The sequence below is a fragment of the Spodoptera frugiperda genome, chromosome 14, assembly GCF_023101765.2.
Source record: "Spodoptera frugiperda isolate SF20-4 chromosome 14, AGI-APGP_CSIRO_Sfru_2.0, whole genome shotgun sequence".
Taxonomy (NCBI): Eukaryota; Metazoa; Arthropoda; class Insecta; order Lepidoptera; family Noctuidae; genus Spodoptera; species Spodoptera frugiperda.
The window spans coordinates 472,280-493,258 of NC_064225.1; the positions used below are offsets into that span (position 1 = coordinate 472,280).

The 20,979-nt window shown below is 38.2% G+C and overlaps 1 protein-coding gene across 1 annotated transcript; it reads left to right on the top strand.

Annotated features, from left to right (window-relative positions):
• Nucleotides 1-386: 386 nt before the first annotated feature.
• On the top strand, nucleotides 387-20,775 carry LOC118279209 (ELAV-like protein 3). The gene is made up of 2 exons (XM_035598787.2): nucleotides 387-1,525; nucleotides 20,375-20,775. The coding sequence occupies exons 1-2, from the start codon at nucleotides 500-502 to the stop codon at nucleotides 20,591-20,593; spliced, it is 1,245 nt and encodes a 414-aa protein (XP_035454680.2). The 5' UTR covers nucleotides 387-499; the 3' UTR covers nucleotides 20,594-20,775.
• The last annotated feature ends 204 nt before the right edge of the window (nucleotides 20,776-20,979 follow it).

Consider the following 20,979-nt stretch of genomic DNA (forward strand, 5'->3'; position numbering starts at 1 on the left):
TGTTATTTAACCGCTGCCTAAACTTCCTGGGTTATTTCATTGAGTGTTCGGAAAATTCCTGGCACCCTGTGTTTCATTGATAAATTACGATGCTTGTCTATTACGATAAAGGTAACAACATGGTGTAATGTTTCATTGACACCAACATAAATCCTCGCAATTTCCACCTAATTCTCGCTCCGCTCGCTCGGTAGGTGGAAGCAGCTCGTTCGTTGTCCCCGAACGCAACTCCTCACGGAACCCAGTTACGTCGGGGCCGAGGTGGCCGGGTGTCGATCGATTCGCCCGGGGTAGATCTGGTTTTTTCGGACACTATACCAACGGAGGGTGAACGAACCCAGTTATGTAAGGCGGGTCGATAGCGGGCGTCATGCGCGCCGCGCTCGCTGCTACCCCTCAATACCGTTCGCGCGCGCTACCCCGACGGACGTGCACTTTATTTTTATCGCGTTTTTTCGTTCCTCTTTCGTTCTTTCCGTTTATGATTTGAGCCGCCACCATGTCGAAGGGCGATGGTGAACAACAAAACGGTGGTGGCGAGGAGTCCAAGACTAACCTGATCATCAACTACCTGCCCCAGTCCATGACGCAGGAGGAGATCCGGAGCCTGTTCTCCAGCATCGGTGAAGTGGAGTCGTGCAAGCTGATCCGGAACAAGGGCGCGGCGTTCCCCGACGCACTCAACCACGCACTGCACGGCGGCGGCCAGAGCCTCGGCTACGCCTTCGTCAACTACCACCGACCCGAGGATGCCGAGAAGGCCATCGCCACGCTCAACGGCCTCCGGCTCCAGAACAAGACGATCAAAGTTTCCTACGCGAGGCCCAGCAGTGAAGCTATTAAAGGTGCGAATCTGTACGTTTCCGGACTTCCTAAGACGATGACTCAGGCCGAACTCGAGCGATTGTTCAGCCCGTACGGCAGGATCATTACGTCGCGAATCTTGTGTGAGAACTCTGGCGGCCGACCCTTCACTGGCGGCGAGCAGGGGCTGTCCAAGGGTGTCGGATTTATCCGCTTTGACCAGCGCGTCGAGGCGGAGCGTGCCATCCAGGAGCTGAACGGAACAGTGCCCAAGGGAGCCACGGAGCCCATCACGGTGAAGTTCGCGAACAACCCCAGCAACAACGGCAAGGCGCTGGCGCCGCTGGCCGCGTACCTGCCGGCCGCGCTGCGCTTCCCGGCGCCGCTCGGCAGATTCAGCTCAGGCAAGTCTCTCCTAGCCATCAACAAAGGTCTGCAGCGCTACAGCCCGCTGGCGGGCGAGCTGCTGGGCGGAGTACTGCCGGGCGCCGTGGGCTCGGAGTGGTGCATATTCGTGTACAACCTAGCGCCCGAGACCGAGGAGAACGTGCTGTGGCAGCTGTTCGGGCCGTTCGGCGCCGTGCAGAGCGTGAAGGTGATCCGCGACCTGCAGACCAACAAGTGCAAGGGCTACGGGTTCATCACCATGACCAACTACGACGAGGCCGTGGTCGCCATCCAGTCGCTCAACGGGTACACGCTCGGCAACCGCGTGCTGCAGGTCAGCTTCAAGACTAATAAGATCAAGACCATCTAAGGGGATCGCCCCGTATTCGGCCTAGCCGGACGCTAGGACGGCACAGCAGGCGCGCACCCATACATACACACTCACTCGTACTCGGCGGCCGCTGCCCGCCTCCGCTCCACGGCGGGCACACCGCGACTTGGACCCAGGCTTGTCACCTTTTCAGTGAAAATATAGTATTTTGTCGTGTTATGTAATTATATGTTAAAATATTACGTTTTCACCGTGTTTATGCGAAAGTGATGGACTTGAACTTACGGTGACGACATAAATTGCCAAATACTTGATAAGCAAGAGTCTAATGTATTGATAGACATAGGTGACATTCCTAAAGATTGGACCTGACTTATAGACTGTCTTCCCGAGACGGCCCGCCCTATGTCAGGGTTGCCGGGCGGGCGTTTTATTATTGTAAAACTAGAGAAATGTTTTTGACTGTAATGTGTGGCAACCCTTTGTTCGGCGCCCGGATAGTCGGCCGCTAGAATTGGGTTAAGTGTTGAGGAAACCAAGATGGCGGCGAGGCGGGGCGCGGACTGCGCAGGTCCGGATGGCGCGGCGCGGGAACCAAGGGTCGCCACCGACACGCAATAATATTATAAGCTCCGCATCAGATGTGGGCTACTGGCCAGAACTCTGAAACATACATATTGGTAATAGTCAATAACAAAATAATGATATTAAACTTCGCTTATGAACGGTTGTGGTTATCGAGAAAATAGTTTTCGAATATAAAATAATATTAGCAATAATAGCCTAAATGCTATGCTCCAATTTTTTATGCGATCATATCGTAATAATTACATTAACGTACGTATATGCGAGACGAGGGCGAGCGCGACACACTCGATGTACGCAGGCACCGCGGCCGCCGGCGCCCCACCGGCCCGGCGCGGACTAATCGAAGTAAAATAGTGTTATATTGTTAAAGATTGGAAAGAAAATATATATTATCTATACGTATATTTTAATCATATATTAAAATTAAGGAAGAAAAAAAAACTAATCAAAAACTGTGATAGGTTTTGATACAATTTTAAAGATCAGAGTATGGGTGTTGCAGGCTGCTCGAGGCGAGCGAGCCCGGCAGTAGTTAGTATTAGAAAAATTTTTGAGATACATTTTCGATGGTGGTAATACGCTTAACACGACGGCCGACGCCAAGTCGTACGGAGTTGACGGATGTTCCGAGTACACGGAGCTTGGGGAAAATCGATCGAGCTAGTTCTGGGGAGCGCGCAGGCGAGCGCGGGCGGGGCGCGGGTCGCGGGGCGCGGGGCGGCACCCACCCCGCCGGTGGCCGGGGGGGCGCGCGGCTCGCCCGCGAGGACGAGTCCGTTCGCGGAACAATGGTGCATACTCTAGTCTAACGATGTCGTTCCAAAAATATAATTAATCGATGTCTAAACATATTATCGGTACCTGCTATATATAATGTATGGATGCGGCCCTGCGTCTATTCGAACTAGGCTTTAATTGTTCTAGTCTAAATGGAAATTTGTAAATAGAAAAAAAAGTTGTTTAATTTAAATAAATGATTCAGTAACGCCGCGTCTCAACACGTCACACTAGTATCTATAATATCATTAAACTTTACCCGACAAAGACCTACTATGAAACATCGAACTTGAATAGATATTTTAAATATCGTGCCGTCCTAACGACCCTACGATTTTTGTAAAAAAAATATATACTTAATATTATGTAAAAAACAGTTTTGTAACATTTCAAATATTAAAATAAATAGGTATCTACTCATTACATACCAAGAGATGGAGATAAATTTACAAGTATTTATATATTTATTATAAATGTAAAACGTGCAATAACTAATAGCCAGTAATTTAAAATTAAAAAAAAATATTATTAAAACGTCAAAAATGACTCGAAGAGGCGTTGGTTGACATAGTGTCAATGCGCGGAGCTCGCGCCACCTTGTTTACTATTTATTGTAAACTATTTGTTTATCCGCACTAAGTACGCGCGATTTGATTACACTCATTTTTTCCATTTATTTCAATAATATAAATAAAACGACAAAAAAATCGCTTAATTTCGATACAGCTTGATAAATAAATGCTTCTGACATTCCATTTTTAGTGTTAAATACTTTTATTAGGACTACTATTATTGATTTAGATAAAATTCGTGAGTTACCTGTGCGTCCGCAAACGTCACTTGTGTCAGCTGTCACATCGTTTGACAGGTGTCAATTGGGAATGACGTTTGTGAATGCGGATTACGTTTGATTTAGTTTCGATGAAGCCGTACGGTTGGCTAAGAAATGAGTACTTGTATGGTCTACGTGTGAAGCACAAGATTTGCTATACCTACTTATTATCTATATACTATGTAGTCGTCTCTTAGGTTAAAATAGTTGTTGTGTTTTGTGTTGTTTTCATTCAGCATGAAAATTTCAACTATTCTAGTCATACGTTCCGAAAGGAATTATTAAATTATAATAAAGAAAATATTTGATATTTTGAATAGTTGAAGTTAATGGTCAATGTTGATAATAATAATCTTAATGATAATTTTGTCATAATATTTTTCATCTTAGATTTACTGTCATTAATTTAGTGTATGTGCAATTTATTGTATTTTATGTGTAAAACTTAGTGTGCATTTAACTTATTTAATATTATATAATTTATAAATTATTATATTCCTAAATATTAGTTTTTATCGATGTCGATATATTTCCGAGTAATGTCTAGTCACTAATGGTACCGGCGCGCACGCAAGTGTTGTCGCCTTTATTTATTCGCGTCGATAAAAATTGATGTTTTATCGAGAAGTCGATAAGTAAACCTAAATTGATTTATTTATTAGGGAAATATATCGGGCAATTAATATAGGTCGGGAGCTTGGACTTGCTAACCTTGGTTGGAAGTAACGAAGTGTCGAAGTAACATTTTTGTTCAATTACACAATTTTACGATTCCTTATTGATTTGTTTTCTCAAATGTTTGCGTATGATAAAGCTTAATACGTCGTTTTGAATCGAAACATAAAACACCAAAGTATTTTACTGAAATTTCATCGACTTTTTAGATAATAATAAGAAATAATGAGATTGCAAATGATAAAAATGCAAAATGATATTTTGGAGTGAAATTGTTCGTTAGGAGTTCGGTTAGGTGTTACGTCAGAGGTTAGTAGAATGTTTTGTGCGCCCCTCTTCTTTCGGTAATAATTATAAAATAATAATAATTAATAATAGTGCTCAATAGCTTAGAGGGCGATGCCCGTAGTACGTAACGCGAGAAGCAATAATAAATAATTGTGAATTTTATAAACAGAACACACGGGTAATAACTACACCTTAATTAACTTAATATTTTTGTATGTATTTTAAAATATACTGTAATTCATATCTTCATAGATTTAAGCGGCCGACTCGCAAAACGTTCTACTAATTCAGTTGCAGTCCGAGTTTTGATTACTGTAAATGTAAACTAGGCGACAGGCTCGTGTTGTAAACTGTAAAAAAATAAAACCTTGCTAGGTATCGCTAGAGCAATCCATGGAACCTATTTTAAGAAAAATGGACAGACACGGGCCGCGGAGCTACCTGTGTGTTGACTGAGTCACACTCGCACGCACACATATGTATAACGTGCGCACTATGTAGAGGACGAAGCGATCAAAGCTCGGACTGAGCAAGCTATCTACAAAGCTATGGTATATAGGTTGTGGATACAAACGTCGATGCTAAGTAACTAACCCCACTAAGTGACAAGGGATATCTGATCAATAGCATAACGGCTACTTTTTGAAAGGTGTTTTGATGCATTTTTATGAAATTAAAAAATAATAATATTATTAAAAAATCGTAAATTAATTGGCAACACAGAAACAATACTCTAATACGCATAGGCTAATTGACAATGAGGCTGTGAAATTAGCAAAAATAAAGTTAAAGAGACACGTGACGATTGATCGTAATTTAATAAATAAAATATTAACGTAAGTTAAATCACAGAACAGAGACTAATGGGAATTATTTCACGCGCCACAGACTCGTCGGCACACATCATTTCCCAATCGTTTCCCAATGTGCCGATTCTCACACTTTCCCAGTCGAGAGCATGACGCTTTGCGTAGCATGGATGGATTGCAACGTGCCATATTCACTTGTTACCGATTCTTTCCTGTGAACCATTCAACGCCACTTTTATAATATAAGGAAAGTATGTATCTATATGAGCTGCTCCCTTAAGGAAGCAGCGCTTCGAGCGAGCCGAGCGGGCCGCAGGTGGCGCTGGCGTCGCTTGAGGCTACATACAGCAATAAAGTGTAAATGTAAAGATTGCGATAGTACATAAGGTGTAGGTTGCTAGCCCACAGCCTGAATGCCTCTCTGTTCTGTGATTACAATCATGCACTCACGCGTACAAAACATGTTTAATGCCCATATTTAATAAGTAAATCAATTGAAAAGTTAATACTCCAAACTGCGTGAACTGTTTGACTGTCCAATGTGAAATAATGATAGAGAAATAGAGTGAGATGGGAATAAAAGCATATAGAGTTTTTCTATACAGCTTATCGTGTAGAATGGAATGGCCTTAAACTCGGACGCAAGCACAAAGAATTATCAGTGTGGCCGAGATGTACGCGATTCCGATAGTTAGGTCACAAATGAAGAAATGATCTTCCATAGTAAATAAATACGTAAGTTTTATATTTCTTCACGTAAAAATATTTCAGCGAACCACTCTGTGTCGCGATACTCGCCGCGCGACGCGCCCAATCGATATGCTCAATTTAACAATGGACGCAGCGACGCAGCGCCCAGTGTTGTGACACAGTCTTCCTACTCGACACTCAGCATAGCGATTGAAATATTTTTCACGTCGTAGAAAACTCGAGACATCGACTAAATGTGTTACTATTACTTCATAAATGTCAAAATTTCTAGTGAGAATAACAGAACGCAATGCACAACACCTAATGATATATACTTGTACGCTGCTACAGCTGTATTCTTATAAAATTATTTGTAATTAATACTACATTTGCTCACCTTGTACTTCCTTGTATTTTGGATCCGTTTCTCTAGTAGTATAGCTTAGTAGTGTAACGTCTGTCGATAATTTTATAAATACAGCTCCGCCCAGCAGCCTGTTGCTTCCCTCTACGCATGATCATCGTCACAAATGTTCCGAACACATAGTGTTACTCGATTTCTTTCTAATAAATTCCTTTAACTAATCTTATTGACGATTCTAATTAACATAGCCCTATGTGTTTTTATCCCTGAATAATCGTTATAGACAGTGAAAACCGGAGCGAGAGATAAATTAAAATCGACCTGATGTAGAATAAAAATCTTTATTTACAAACATTTTAGAATGAACTTAGCTTGACAATACGCCGTCGGGTAAAAAAACAGATTGCAATAAATATGTAAATAAACATCAAAGGTTCGGTCCTGCTTCGGGTAAGCGAATTATAAATAAAAAAAATATTAATAACCAATAGTTTCGAATTTAAAATAAAAAGTAATATCATGTAATATCAATTTCACTGTCTATTTATTAGAATTCGTTTTCGGTGTTGATTCCTCTTAAGCTGCATGGACACAGTTTGTTCCCATATCGTACACATCGTAGTCAGCCGTTGTATCGACACACCTCACTGTACTTACGACCGGTTTCCTTTTATCGTACTCACTATCGATAACTTTCGGGTTAGCAGTAGTGGCACCTCACTGTTTGGCAATAATTTCCACGCGATGGGAACGAACTCGCACCCATGCAGAGTAGATTGTGATACTCCTAGTGCATACTATAGTCAATACTCATACACCATTACATAGATCAGAGTTCACACCTGATCACCTCTTCGTGTGAACCTTCTAATGTGTAAATCGATCCCAACTTCCCACAAACTCGATAAGGCTAGGAAATAATTTAGAAAAATGCATCGTAAGATAAGAATCTCAACAATAAAAGTATTGAATAAGTATTTTACCAACTTCAAAGTTAAGGTGTACTAGACAATGAAAGCAATGATATTTATAATTAAATAAAAATGAAATTATGTGTAATTCGGTCAGCCATTTTCCTTGTTCGTACTCGCTGACGTCACTTTGATACAAATACGTATTTTATAAAAGTAATAAAATGCAAAAAAAGTTTAAAAAAACACTTAAGATCTTCCGGTATTAACATTTAATGAGAATCAATGTAAAACAGTTTCATTTACGTCTTTTTATGAATTATTATAAAATTAAGAGGTAGATGTCTGTATGTGTTGGTGGTATTAACTGATTTAGTTGGTATTGTACCTAAAAATTAGGTATTTCTATAATAATTATTGTGTCGGTTTAAATAAATTACCTCTACATTATAGCTTTTGTGAAAATTATTGTTTGCACAAGAATAGACGAGTAAGGCCGATTCACTAAAACTGGAAGGTTCCTACACTCCGCCTATTATAAGGGCAGTTCGAGTGTGCGGCGGCGGCTCGTGTAGACCCTGCGTTACGACTACGGTCGCAACTCCGCGTCTCGCGGCCGGCGAAGTAAAAATATTGTCGCAATAATATTTGACAGAAAATATTTTTAGTGTCCATTACAGTTTTAGTGTCGTCTTTAATCATAAATGTTGTTTCCAATAATTTATAAGATCGTTTTAAGGATATTGTGTAGAGTTCTCTAAAATCGCTAACTTTTTCCGCAAATTATGTAATCGTATAGAAAAAGCAAGCGTTTGGATAATTCTGCACGCCATCTTTCTTTCGATATCGGATTAGAAAGATTTTGAATAAAAAAAAAAGAATACTCATTCCTAAAAGTAAGCATTAATAACCAATATATTTACATCAGTAGATACTTGGCTGTTTTTACGTAATTATGAATTAATATTTTCACGTAATTTATGTGTCTATAATTAATTAATTTATTGGAATTAATTATAATAAAAAAAAATATGGAAAAAAATGTCACATTCTTCTCACTTTATACAATAGTTTTTACAATATGATATTTAATATCCTCAATGGTTGTAACTATACATTTCTTGTTCTAAATATATAAAAAACCCGTGATTGAGTTTTTTATTCAACCTGTAGTATGTCCTTTAATCATAAGGCCCATAAGGCTACACTTTGTTAAACAATACATAGCTTGCACACAGACAACACTTTAAAATACATTTTCATTAAAAAGTGCTTTTTAAAAATAATTTTCTGAGTTAACACTTTTGACCTTCACTGTACTTTAAGTGACATTAGTGCTGTTAATATTTCTACAACTTTTATCGTGTTTAATCGATCAGAACACACTTGACGAGCACCGCTCCAACCCAGCAATTGACTGGTGTAATGGTTGTAAGTCTTTATTCACCACTAAACACAATTTAACACAATAACTATGTAGATACAGACATTTGTAGTAACAATAGTTTTGGGAAGAAGAGGCGTGGGACATAGATATATTCGCAAACGACGCGTAAGCGGCGCGAGTCGTATGCGATCTCGCGCCGTTTGTAGTTAGTAGTGAAATAAAGACATTACAACCATTACACTGGTCATTTAAATTTGAACTTTAAACCGAATCTCGTATGATGAATTTTATAACGTCGCACCCACGCGCTTGCGGCTTGTGGACGGCACGCTGGAAGCGCGCGTGCCATGTGCTTATTGCACACCAACAGCGAGTCGCCCTCCAGGCGCAAGTGAAACATCATCGCATCGCGCGCTTGCAGCTCGCAGTCAGCGCGCCGTAAGCACGCTTGCAGCTAGCAGTAGCCACAAATTGAAACCACGTTGTACGGAGCTGAGTCGGAGCCGTGCTTGTTATGTGTGTTTTGACTTTTAACATCATGAAAACAATACATAATTTATATTTTAGAATTTAACACCATATTAATTCTGTTGAATACTTTTTTGTGCCACGATAAGTAATGACCGTAAAGTCCTTAGTTATTCATAAAGCAATTTTACAAATTGAGTCTAAAGGTCAGATAAACACTTATATCAAGTTTACTTTTCCATTTATAGCATTTACATGAATAGGTACTGCCTAAATTATTCATAGTCATAGTCAATTCCTGTAATTTAAAGACCACAAATATGAGTAGGTATAGTTAGTACATTAGACCTGTAGATCAACCTATTCCACTCAGTTCCAATTTCTCTAAAAGATTTTTTGGACATCCTTTAAAAATTTTATTTTTCTTATTAAAACTTAGTACTCCATGATTGAATCACCAGCTTGAAATCCTTATGTCAGACTGGAATAGGTTGATGCCGTTTGATATAAAACTTGTAGCAGCATATAGCATCAAGTAAATCCTCTTCACACCATGGAGTTTGGAACTACCATCATCAACATTACATCAAGTCAAGAATCAGCAGCTTCTACTTTTCCACCAGGTCTACCTTCGTGATATCTCACAACAGAGAAGCAAATCATCTTTCTCCTTGTCACCTACTTCAGAAGAATAGCATTTCAGCAATTTTATTTAGAAAATTTGACATTTCACCTAAAAATATTTAGTGTCGCAGCTCTAGCCCTCGTCTCATTTTTAGGATCCCGTCTGCCAGTACCTCAATACCATCAAAATTTGTTAAGCAATTTTAGGTGTGAAAGCGTAACAAATATGCTTAGGACATTAAGATTTCTGTCTTAATCATAAATATGTAAGTATTATCTAGAAATCAAGCCTCAAATAGTTTCACATTAACATTACATGCAATAATATTTCTCTAGTTTTCTCAAAACCATATATTTACAAAACTATACGTATGTATGGGTGAGCGCCATCTTTGAATTAGAAAAGCACGTGTTCCTGACTTTGACATTATTCATTTTCGAACGAAAATTTGACATTGACAGTCCCGACCAAATTCGGTAGCTAGTACTAAAATTTCGTCAATAGATTTTAAACCTTACCACTTTTGTAATAAAGTTGAATATTCCTAACACAGCGGTCGATTTCTGTCAGTAGGTACGCACAACGCCACGTGAGCGAATTTGGAACTAATGAGCTGTCACACATTTAATTTTGTTTTATGAAAATGTCAACGTCAAAACTACCTATTACTATAACACAGTTTTTGCTCGACTGTTTTCGACTTTGTGCACTTTGTATTTAGGTGTATTTTAGTCTATTTACACGTTGGCTGAAGATTATAATTATATTACAATACGCATTCGAAACCAGTCGAGCAAGCACGAGATTAGTAAAATCCTTTCACAATATTCATTAAACATTTATTTTTTGTAGCTAAGCATCAACTTATTTTTAATTAATTATTATGTTATCGGCTTACTCACGTAACTATTTGACGAGGAACTCGACTAGTTTCAACCCATGCTAGAGGCTCACATTCATAAGCAGCTTGAAATCATAATATTGATCAGAGCTTGAAACTAGTCGAGTTACTTCAGTTCCTCGTCAAACAGTTACGTGACTAATGCCCGAATACTCAAACGCTACTCAATTTTAAGACGCTCTCAAATGTAGTACTGTCACTATCAATTCTTTATAAAATGACAGAGATAGCACGATATTTAAGTACAACTTACAATTTGACTGCCCGGTTGATGCGGTGGCTGGGCAACTGGCAGCCGTGCAACGGGTAGTGGGCTCGATTCCCGCACGGAGCAACTCTTTGTGTGATCATGTGTATGTGAACTTGTATGTTTGTAAACGCACCCACGACAAAGGAGAAAATCCTAATGTGGGAAAACGTTTTCCAAAAAAAGATTGAGCAGCGTGAATACCCGGGCGTAAGCTGATTACACACGAAAGGTATAATACAATTATTTTTAATTGTTTTTTTTTTCGAAATTGGTACGATAAACCTTTCAATGACAAGCAATCTAAATATATGTATGTAGAAAAGTGCTAATCGCTGCGAAGGGGGCCTTCTCCAAGGTCGGAGTTTCCCCTATTGTTGATCCAGTTATTAGGGCTGCCACTGCCTGCCGGAGCGACGTGTTTCATTACAACTGTTGTCATTTTTTGGAATCAAGAGCAAAAAGGTCGTATATTACTTTAACAACACGACTACAACACAAGAGGACCGCGCGCTGACCACCCGCCGTCGGCTTTTTGTACTGACGTTATGAAATATACCATGCGACATACGACTTACAGTTCAAATTTAAATGGCAAATTTATTGCCTTAAAGGTGACAGAGAGGTGTAGATATTTATTCATACGATAGATTTAAAAGCTATAGATGTAATAATATTTAGTAATTGATGATTAACAAAGATACAGTAAAGTCCGGACACTTTGCAAAAAGTTCGATTTTCTATGGTATTTGTAGAACAATAACTGCCTCGACTGCCTCGTTGGTTGAGTGGTCGCAAGTGCGACTGCCAGACAAAGAGTCTCGGGTTCGATTCCCGTATTAGGTACTTACTGGGCTTTTATCGGATTTTCGTCTGAATAGTAGCACAGAATCTGGAATTGTACCCAGTATAAGGCAATCGGGTCACCCCCTATTACATGGGACTTTAACTGGTGAAAAGTGGTGTACATTGTATAGCGACATTACATATCTCTAAATTAATTATTATGTTATCTGCTTACTCACGTACTGTTTTGGCGATTGTCGCGCTGCTACTGACAATCGCCGCGTCGTGTGTCGCGGAATGCTGCTCATGAATATGAGCCTCTAGCATGGCTTGAAACTAGTCGAGTTCCTCGTCAAAACAATACGTGAGTAAGCCGATAACATAATAATTAATTTAGTATGTCTCACGAAAGTTACAATAAAATTACATATCTCTGTCAAAAGTTTCATCAAAACAAATTTTAACTTCCATCTTCAGTATAACTATACTATGCACTGAGTAGTGGACATACGAACAACACTATGCACATCAACCTACACAATTCTGTCCAATTTCTGCAACAGATTTTCAATCCTATCACAACAGTGTAAAGATGAAAATAGAAAGAACGTACAGGTATATGTTTGGTGCAAGTTTCGAGTTAATGCTACCGGCTTTGTTTGCACCCCTCCCGTACATGTGCGCGGATTATTAAATACAGCTCTAAGCCGACTACAAAATATTAAGAGTTCATACTTTGTTTTGTTTCTTTTTACTAGAAATTGTTCTTGGATTGGTTAAAATCTTATAGTAGTATAAAATCCTCTTTGTTCGTTGGTTGGATTTTAGATTAATGTCTTTTATCCCCAAAAGGGTAGGCAGAGGTGCACATTACGATACAAAATACCTCTATTCAATGTATTCCTGGCCATGTCGAGTGGTCACGAGTGCAAATGCTGGACAAGGGTCTCGGGTTCGATTCCCGGGTCGGGCAAAGTATTACTGATTCTGGAATTATTTGGGATTTATAACACAAATGGTGAAAAGTGGGTGTACATTGTATAGCGGCATTTACATTAACATTCACGTGCTGTAATGTGCACCTCTGCCTACCCCTTCGGGGATAAAAGGCGTGACGTTGCAAACGGCGTCTAGTGTCACAATATCCATCAAACAAATTAACATCGAGCATGCGAACTGCGTCCACTAGATACGCAACAATACGCAATCAACCGACACACTGAATTATTCAGTGCTGTAGTCTGTCCATTTAAGAGGTACAGGCATTTTACCAAACGCTGATGTGGGTACGATGGACCCGTATGGCAAATTAATTAAAATGTGTAACCAAACGTTGTAGGTTTTATTAATTGCAGGGATGGGATGTTCACCTTAAGTCCTTTGTCATACACTGGGCGTAAATCGAGTACTTTGTAATTGGGGATATTTTGTCATACACTGGGCGTAAATCGATATTCTATATTAATAATAGGGATGATGACGGGGTATGAAAATTAAAAATCTATTTAGTCCATCAGTTAGGTACTTAATGAAAAAATATTAGACACGTTTTCTTTTTATTTGGCATCGGTGCCAATACGTCATTTCTACAAACGTACCTAGAAGTGACGTCCAGCGATCTTTCAAATCAATATATCTTCGAAAGTATTTGTTTCCATAAGAAAATAAAAAATACGTATCTATTGATTTAACATAATCTACGAGACGGTCATTAAAATAAAAAAATAGTCCTTCTATTGAAAACCTTAAATCTTTTTCGAACTGAAAAACCGCATCTAGACTTGTACTTAGTCTTTTGACCAAAGGAACCAATCCAAGAACAGTTGAATTTTTAACAACAAAGAAATGCTTTTTGTTCATTTCACACAACATTACGAGGGTTTGTTACCCCCTAACTTACTAACAAATAGACGTAATTACGACACCATAATTACGTTAGCCAGAACAGTTGTCAAGCGTGCCTACATGGGGAAATTCCAATTCAGGTATACTTATATATAGGTACTAACTTGACCATCCAGGTAATTATACACTACAGATTTACAATTTATATGTAAATAGAATTGAGTATGTTACATCACTAATTTAGTATCATTCGTTCATGTCATTACCCCGTCACTATGGTCTGAGGTCAACGACCACTGTCGTTCTAGTGTGTGTCGAGTGCAGTCGCACCTACTAATATAGTAAATAATTAACATTGTAAAATAATGTAAAATACAAGTCATCTCACATCAAGTCGTTTAATTTAATAAACACAACAACAATACATGGTGTCAGAAGTGGGATGCTACGTTTGGTATTTTTGAATGCATGTTGTGATTATTTGTTTCTGATGCTAAATTACTTGTATTTGACTGACAAATGTCATTTTTAGTGTTCCAATGGTAACTCAAAGTTTTGGAAAAATTACTTTTTGGCTTAACTACTGACTATTCTTATAAGACTTATTATAATTAACATGTCCTTGACCTAGACTATGACTGTTTTTATTGTTATTTATTGTCTTGCGACTGACGGACTGACTTTTATTAGTGTAGCAATGATAATAATGCTCACTTTGACTATTCTTAATCGACTTATTTGACTTATAGGATTATTTTTATTAAGACTTTGACTTGTAAGACTGTTTTTATTATGACGGTGTAATCTCTCAGTGCAATAACATTGTCATCATGGAGATTACCTAGACTTGGACTATTTTTGTTTAGACAAATTTCTTGTGTGTGAGTGCATTTACATGGTCCAAACTATATGACTGACTTTTTGACTGATTTTGTGGTTGACTGTATGACTGTGCAAATACTACTGTGTGACTGCTTATTTGAATACTAAGATGATTTTCTCGACTTATGTTTAAGATAATCCTACAAAATAGGTATCATTTTGTATCGACTTTGATGCTTGCAACTGTCTGACTTGTTTATTCCAAACAAAACTTAGCATAATGACCAAAAGAGTTACATGACCTGCATTGTATCCAATCGCTGGGTTTCGTTCGATGAGACTGCCCACAGCGACCACACGTTGATTTGACTGCCTCATCGGACTGGGAGACTTCCACGTGGCCCGATGTGGCGAAAACTTGAAGCACGCTGTCGACAGACTCGTCGACCGCCGCTCCTTTGACACAGTTGCATCACCTTCTCGCCGTCTTCGACGATGGACTTGTTTGTCATCTTGTCTGCATCCTGCTGTGCGACAATTAGGGTTTTCGCCAACTCTGCATCCTCTCATAGGAAAGGTTGGGCTCTTGCAACAGCCTTTATGTTGACAAATCCATTGCAGGTTGGCAATGAAAATATTCATGAGGACTCGCGCAGGGTTCCGAACTCGCAATCCTGCTCTTTATCTCCATATCGGTGATAAATTGTCGATGCTCTCAGATTGAGCTTGCCTCCTTGTAAAAAACATATACCTGCACATGGTAAGGTTCTTACGTGGCTCAAAGTACAGGTCGAATTTGACTTGACGTCTTCCATTTTGGCCTCATCCAGGCTTGGTTTTGTGACTTTTTGTATGACTTGCATTTGCTCCATGCGATCCAATTCCTCGCGCAGTTTTCCTTGCAACGCAAACGGAACTTTCCTTGGCGGATCAACACACGGAACTGCACCAGGAACCATTCCTTGAGTTTCAGATGACAGACTGGGGGTAGACATCCAAGACCCTTAAACAAATCATCATATTGTGTAAGAATTTGTTTACAAAAATCTTGTTTTGTGACGGAAAATACACGTTTTATTATACCCAATTCTTCGCAGGGGAGAGATGAGGGTGACAGACAGGAGCCGGAGAATCCAAAATTCCCACAATTGTACAAAACCAAGTCAGGTCGTGTTGTGAGACCAACACAAAGGTTAATCGATGAAATAGATTAATTTTTTAATTTAAGAAGGGGATGTTACATCACTAATTTAGTATCATTCGTTCATGTCATTACCCCGTCACTATGGTCTGAGGTCAACGACCACTGTCGTTCTAGTGTGTGTCGAGTGCAGTCGCACCTACTAATATAGTAAATAATTAACATTGTAAAATAATGTAAAATACAAGTCATCTCACATCAAGTCGTTTAATTTAATAAACACAACAACAATACAGAGTAGAAGACTAATTTTTATTTTTATGGCCGTTTGGTAGATTATTTTAAAACAGACGCGTATTTTTTTTACTTTCGAAAACAAATACTTTCGAAGATATTTATTGTTTTGAAATATCGCATGACATCACTTCTAGGTAAGTTTATACGTAGAAATGACGTATTTGCTCCCACTCCGAAACTTTGGTTCGTTTTATCTGAGTATTGTTATCTTATAGGACAAATTAAAAATAAATCATGTCTCAGCACTCACTTTTTTCAGCACCTAACGGATGATATAAATAGAATTTTAATTTTCTTACCTGTCATCATCCCTATTTTCAAGTCAGTTACAAATAGGTACTCCAGGTAATCATGTCAAATATTGTACCTATAGTTTTTAATTTACACATATGTTTGATAGAATGTAAGATTAAACCCATGAAAACAGTAGACATTCTTAGCAATACAACAAAAACGTCCAATTTTCCAACTCAGACAACAAAATCAAAAGTCTACATTACATGCTCCAAACAGCAAGACAAATAAAATACAGACCATATTTGTTTGTTTCCATCCGCAAATACTACTCGAATTTACTCGCAGCAAATACGAAACATGTACTTAATTCTCGACCTTATGTACTGAAAGCATAATCCGTATTACATAGGTAGTCTGTGTTATATGGTAGCTGGTATGCTTGGGGTACTAATTGACTGGGCACTCCAATCAAAGGCTCTGACGGGTCGGCCGACTGGCAATATTGATTCAATCTCTGGTTTCGGCTTTTAAACTGACCCCCGGCGAAAAGGGGTTGATGTAGAGAGTTATTAAAACTCTTTGATGGGTGCAAAACTTTGTAGTTAGGTTTATTTAAATCCCGAGGCGATAGAGGGTTAAGCTGGAATGGATAAGTGTGAGTTTCAAAAATTTTTTATTTGGTTTTTTGTTGTTGTTCGTAGTTGATGAGGATTTTGTTATTGATTTCTTTATTTATATGAAGGAAATAATTGCAATTGGTCTAAAAGACCCTTCGACAAGTTAATATTAAGTTGACCAGATTATATTCATGATAGATATCCCACCCACTCGCACGAAGCGCTTCACTTCAAGCTTCTTTGTGCGAACTGCTAGGGAGTGGAACTCCTAGCCGGAGTCTGTGTTTCCTGATGGGTATAACCTGATTGTCTTCAAGGTCCGAGTGAATAGGTGGCTTATGGGCAGACGTGTTCCATCAGGTGAGACAGTAGCCAACCGTCGACCCAAGAAATATAAAAAAAAAACTTCTAAATGCCCCTAATCAGAGATTGTAAAAACCGTGTAAAAACTAATCACTCAGGTCCTGCAATAGTGTTTGCGTGGAAGACACTCACAAAATTTCATATTTACCTATAATATTAAGTGAGACAGGTTTTTTTTTTAAATACTTATAGTTCAGTTTTTTGGCCCCGATGTCACAGCTCAATGAAATGCCTTTCAGACACTACCGGAGATAGATCAGACGATTTATGCCATCCGTTTTATCGTGTGTTTTCATGTAGCTGTAGCTGTAGAAACATTGGAAAATATACTCTAATCCCTTGAAGTTTAAGTTTAAAGTCCATTATTGCTTTTAGCGTATTTGTTTATACATTCAGATCAATTTCCGATTTTAGTAAAGTATTTCTTCCCTATCCCCGATTCTTCAACAACACTTAAATTCCTAACCCCTAAAAGCCGGCAACGCACTTGTAACCCCTTTAGTGTTTCGGATGTCCATGGGTGGCGCTGATTACTTACCATCAGGTGATCCGTCTGCTAGTTTACCGGCTTATACCATAAAAAAACCAACTAAAAACCAATTGATTAACATTATCAAAGCATAAAAATGCACATTAGTCACAAAGTCTCAGTAATTTAATGTAGCGGCATATGTCCAGTGGGTCACGCGTTCGGCCCCAGACGCGTGCAAGCACCGAGGTGTGACTTGCATGAGGTGCATTTAAATCACTTGAAACAAACACAGCTGATTACTGTTTGATGGGGGAAGTAATATAATTACGTGTGTATGAAATTATACGGTTTAATTTTAGCTTGTTTTCCTGGTGGCCAAATACTTATTGTCGAAAGGACGAAATTGAATTTTGAACAAGAAAAAATATTTTACGCGTGTAATGGAGGGTTATTGTTTTTTTTTTTTTTTTTTGTCGTCTGATTTAGTTTTTAAGTTGTACACAATAAAAAAAATATTTCTTATTATTTAAGTTCTTAATGCATACAGGTTTATTTGTCACCATACATTTAAAGAAATACTAAATACATATGTCATCTTATATACGGATCACATATTACATTGGATACAATAGCATTTCGCATTCACAGAAAAGATATAAGTAAAAGAAATTACCCCTTTTAATTTTTCGATAAACCTAGTACTTGCCTATACCTACACAACTTTACATACTTACATTAAAACAGATCCATAAAAACATTCATTACAGAACATCAACATTCACAAAGAAACAAATCAACCGACAACCAAAGCTCTTTCATATTTAAATAAATCAAAAATACATTTTGCTCTCAATAAAATACTTCATAAACGATGTCCGACGTCAAAGCCACCCTCACCCCCTACCCCATCCCCCTTTCGACACGAGTGCACGCCGACAAAAATCCCTTTGCGAATGGTATTTAATAATGTTTCCCCCTAATAATCTGCCTCTGCCACCTCCGGCTGTGTAGACGGCTTGATGATATAGAATATGCGTCTGTTTTGACCAGACAAACAAAATATAAAAAAGATTTTTTGTAAAATGTTTTGATGTGTGCTTAAAGTTGTGTGGATTTTGAAGATGAAACATTAAAACCGTAACTGGGTTTCATGTTGAAACTAATGTGCTAATGTAATATCTATGTACCTAGATCTACACATAAATGCAATAAATGATTTGAGTTTGAGTTTTAAAGAAGCCAAAATAATTTAGAGATGTTTGATTTCCATTTCATGATTTTTGAACATCTTTGTGGGAGCCAAAAGATGCATCAGTTGTTAGATACGAATTACTTTATTAGAAGTTAACATGACACATGCATCAAGGAGATTTCTATAAGTCCTTCTAACTTGTAGCGTTTCAAAAAACATCTTAAGACATTCTTTTATCAAACAGTCTAACGACTTAAAACTGGAAAGGAACAATACTTAAACGAAAACCGTTAGCGTCTCCATTTTTTTAAATCAGTTAATATCTCTTAAAGCTTCTCCTAAGTCAGACAAATACTAAGCTAATATCGTTTCAGCCAAATAATCGCGTTTAAACATACATAGATGTCAAACTGAGAACGTCATTTTTTTAAGTCGATAAATAAACAAAGTAACATTTAACATACAAACCTTTCTACTCTCAAAACACAACGAACCCTTACAGAAACAGCACTTAAAAAGAATATCGACGTCAATTTCAATTTAGGTACCCCGTCAAAACATCACAAACAGAATATATTGAAATAACAGATCAAAGCGGCAATTAATAAAGTCCGTCCGAACGCCGGGCATTTCATTAACAAACATACCAGCCCTATGCAAAACATTCCTGCATTTGATGTCCTGATCAATCAGAAATATTCGTCAAAATTAATAAAAGGTAGTAGCGAGGGGGTTACCATGGCCACCGACAGCCAACGCCATCTTTTGGGCGGGGCGGGGAGGCTTATGACGGTATGACGTTTATCTCCCTACCTGCCGGACGCTTCAATTAGCGGTAGGACTAATTGAAATTCGAGATTGTATGAAGGATTAGTTCGGTGGCCATTAGTGCAGATGAGAGCTTTGATTATTCGGAACTTTGGGATGTAATCCTCGGTGATTGCAAGTCCGGTGCAGTTGTAGGGGATGGACAAAAGGTTATTGAATTGCATTGTAAGTTGTAATTGGGAACGCTGTTGTAAAGTCGCTGGAATTTAATCATGATGTTATTATGACGTCATCTTTCAAAGCTAATTGTATGCCTACAAATACTACCTACCTACGTACCTACAAATAGGTATAACTACTGTTTGTATAACTACTATAGGTAGATACCTGTATAACTACTGTAGTTATACAGGTACCTGTAGGTACAGTAGTGTCAGTAGTTTTACAAAATGTTATAGGTACCAGCAGGCGAGGCAACAGGGCAGCGAAATATCTTATTAAAAACCAATGAAAACTTCTTTAACTTCTTCAATTTATTTAGAATAGATTTACTCTTTTGACGCATGTCCTAATTTTTTTATTTCTTCTTAGGTATTTTTAAGTTGTAAATATTTTAGTCATAGTTATTATTGTAATTTAGTTTATATAGTTATATGATTGAGTTACATAGCTTTAATTTATTTTTCAATTATTATGTTTAGAATTTTAATCAACCTAATTAATAAAACCATCTCTCTATCTATATTACAGGTCGCTATGAAAACTCCTAAGAAGAAAAATGACAATACGACTAATTACAATAATTGCAATAATTACACCAATTGCAATACTTACGCTAATTGCAATACTTACACCAATTGCAATACTTACGCTACTTGCAGTACTTACAATACTTGCAATAACTATAATAAACAAGAAAACCCCAGAGAAAACGCACCCAAGAGGACACATCGAAGGGCCAGAAGATAAATTTTCTTTGTATAAACTGTATCAATATTAATACACAAACTGAATTCAGTTAAGTTTAATTTAAAATGACTTGTAGGTATACTTATTATTGACTTACAAGCATTTTCATCAATCATCTATCTCTTAAGTAAAAATTACTTAGCATTACATATCACCCTTACTATTAGGTGACACTTAAAGATGTCCAAAATGTCGTTAAATTTAAATTGCGGGAGAGTCATGCTTCGGCACGAATGGGCCGGCTCGACTGGAGTGACACCACGGACTCACAGAAATTTTTTCTATACGCTTGCGTTGTGTTTCGTCGTGTAATTAGGGTTACCGGAGGCAAAATTACCCCCTTACCAATTCCAGATTCCACAACAACCCTTAAATTCCTAACCCCC

Bases quoted from the DNA above. Each gene is read 5' to 3' on its own strand.
- LOC118279209 (XM_035598787.2), top strand. From the start codon at position 500: ATGTCGAAGGGCGATGGTGAACAACAAAACGGTGGTGGCGAGGAGTCC. The intron at 1,526-20,374 runs GTCAGCTTCAAG...TCTATATTACAG, and splicing joins TCGGCAACCGCGTGCTGCAG to GTCGCTATGAAAACTCCTAA.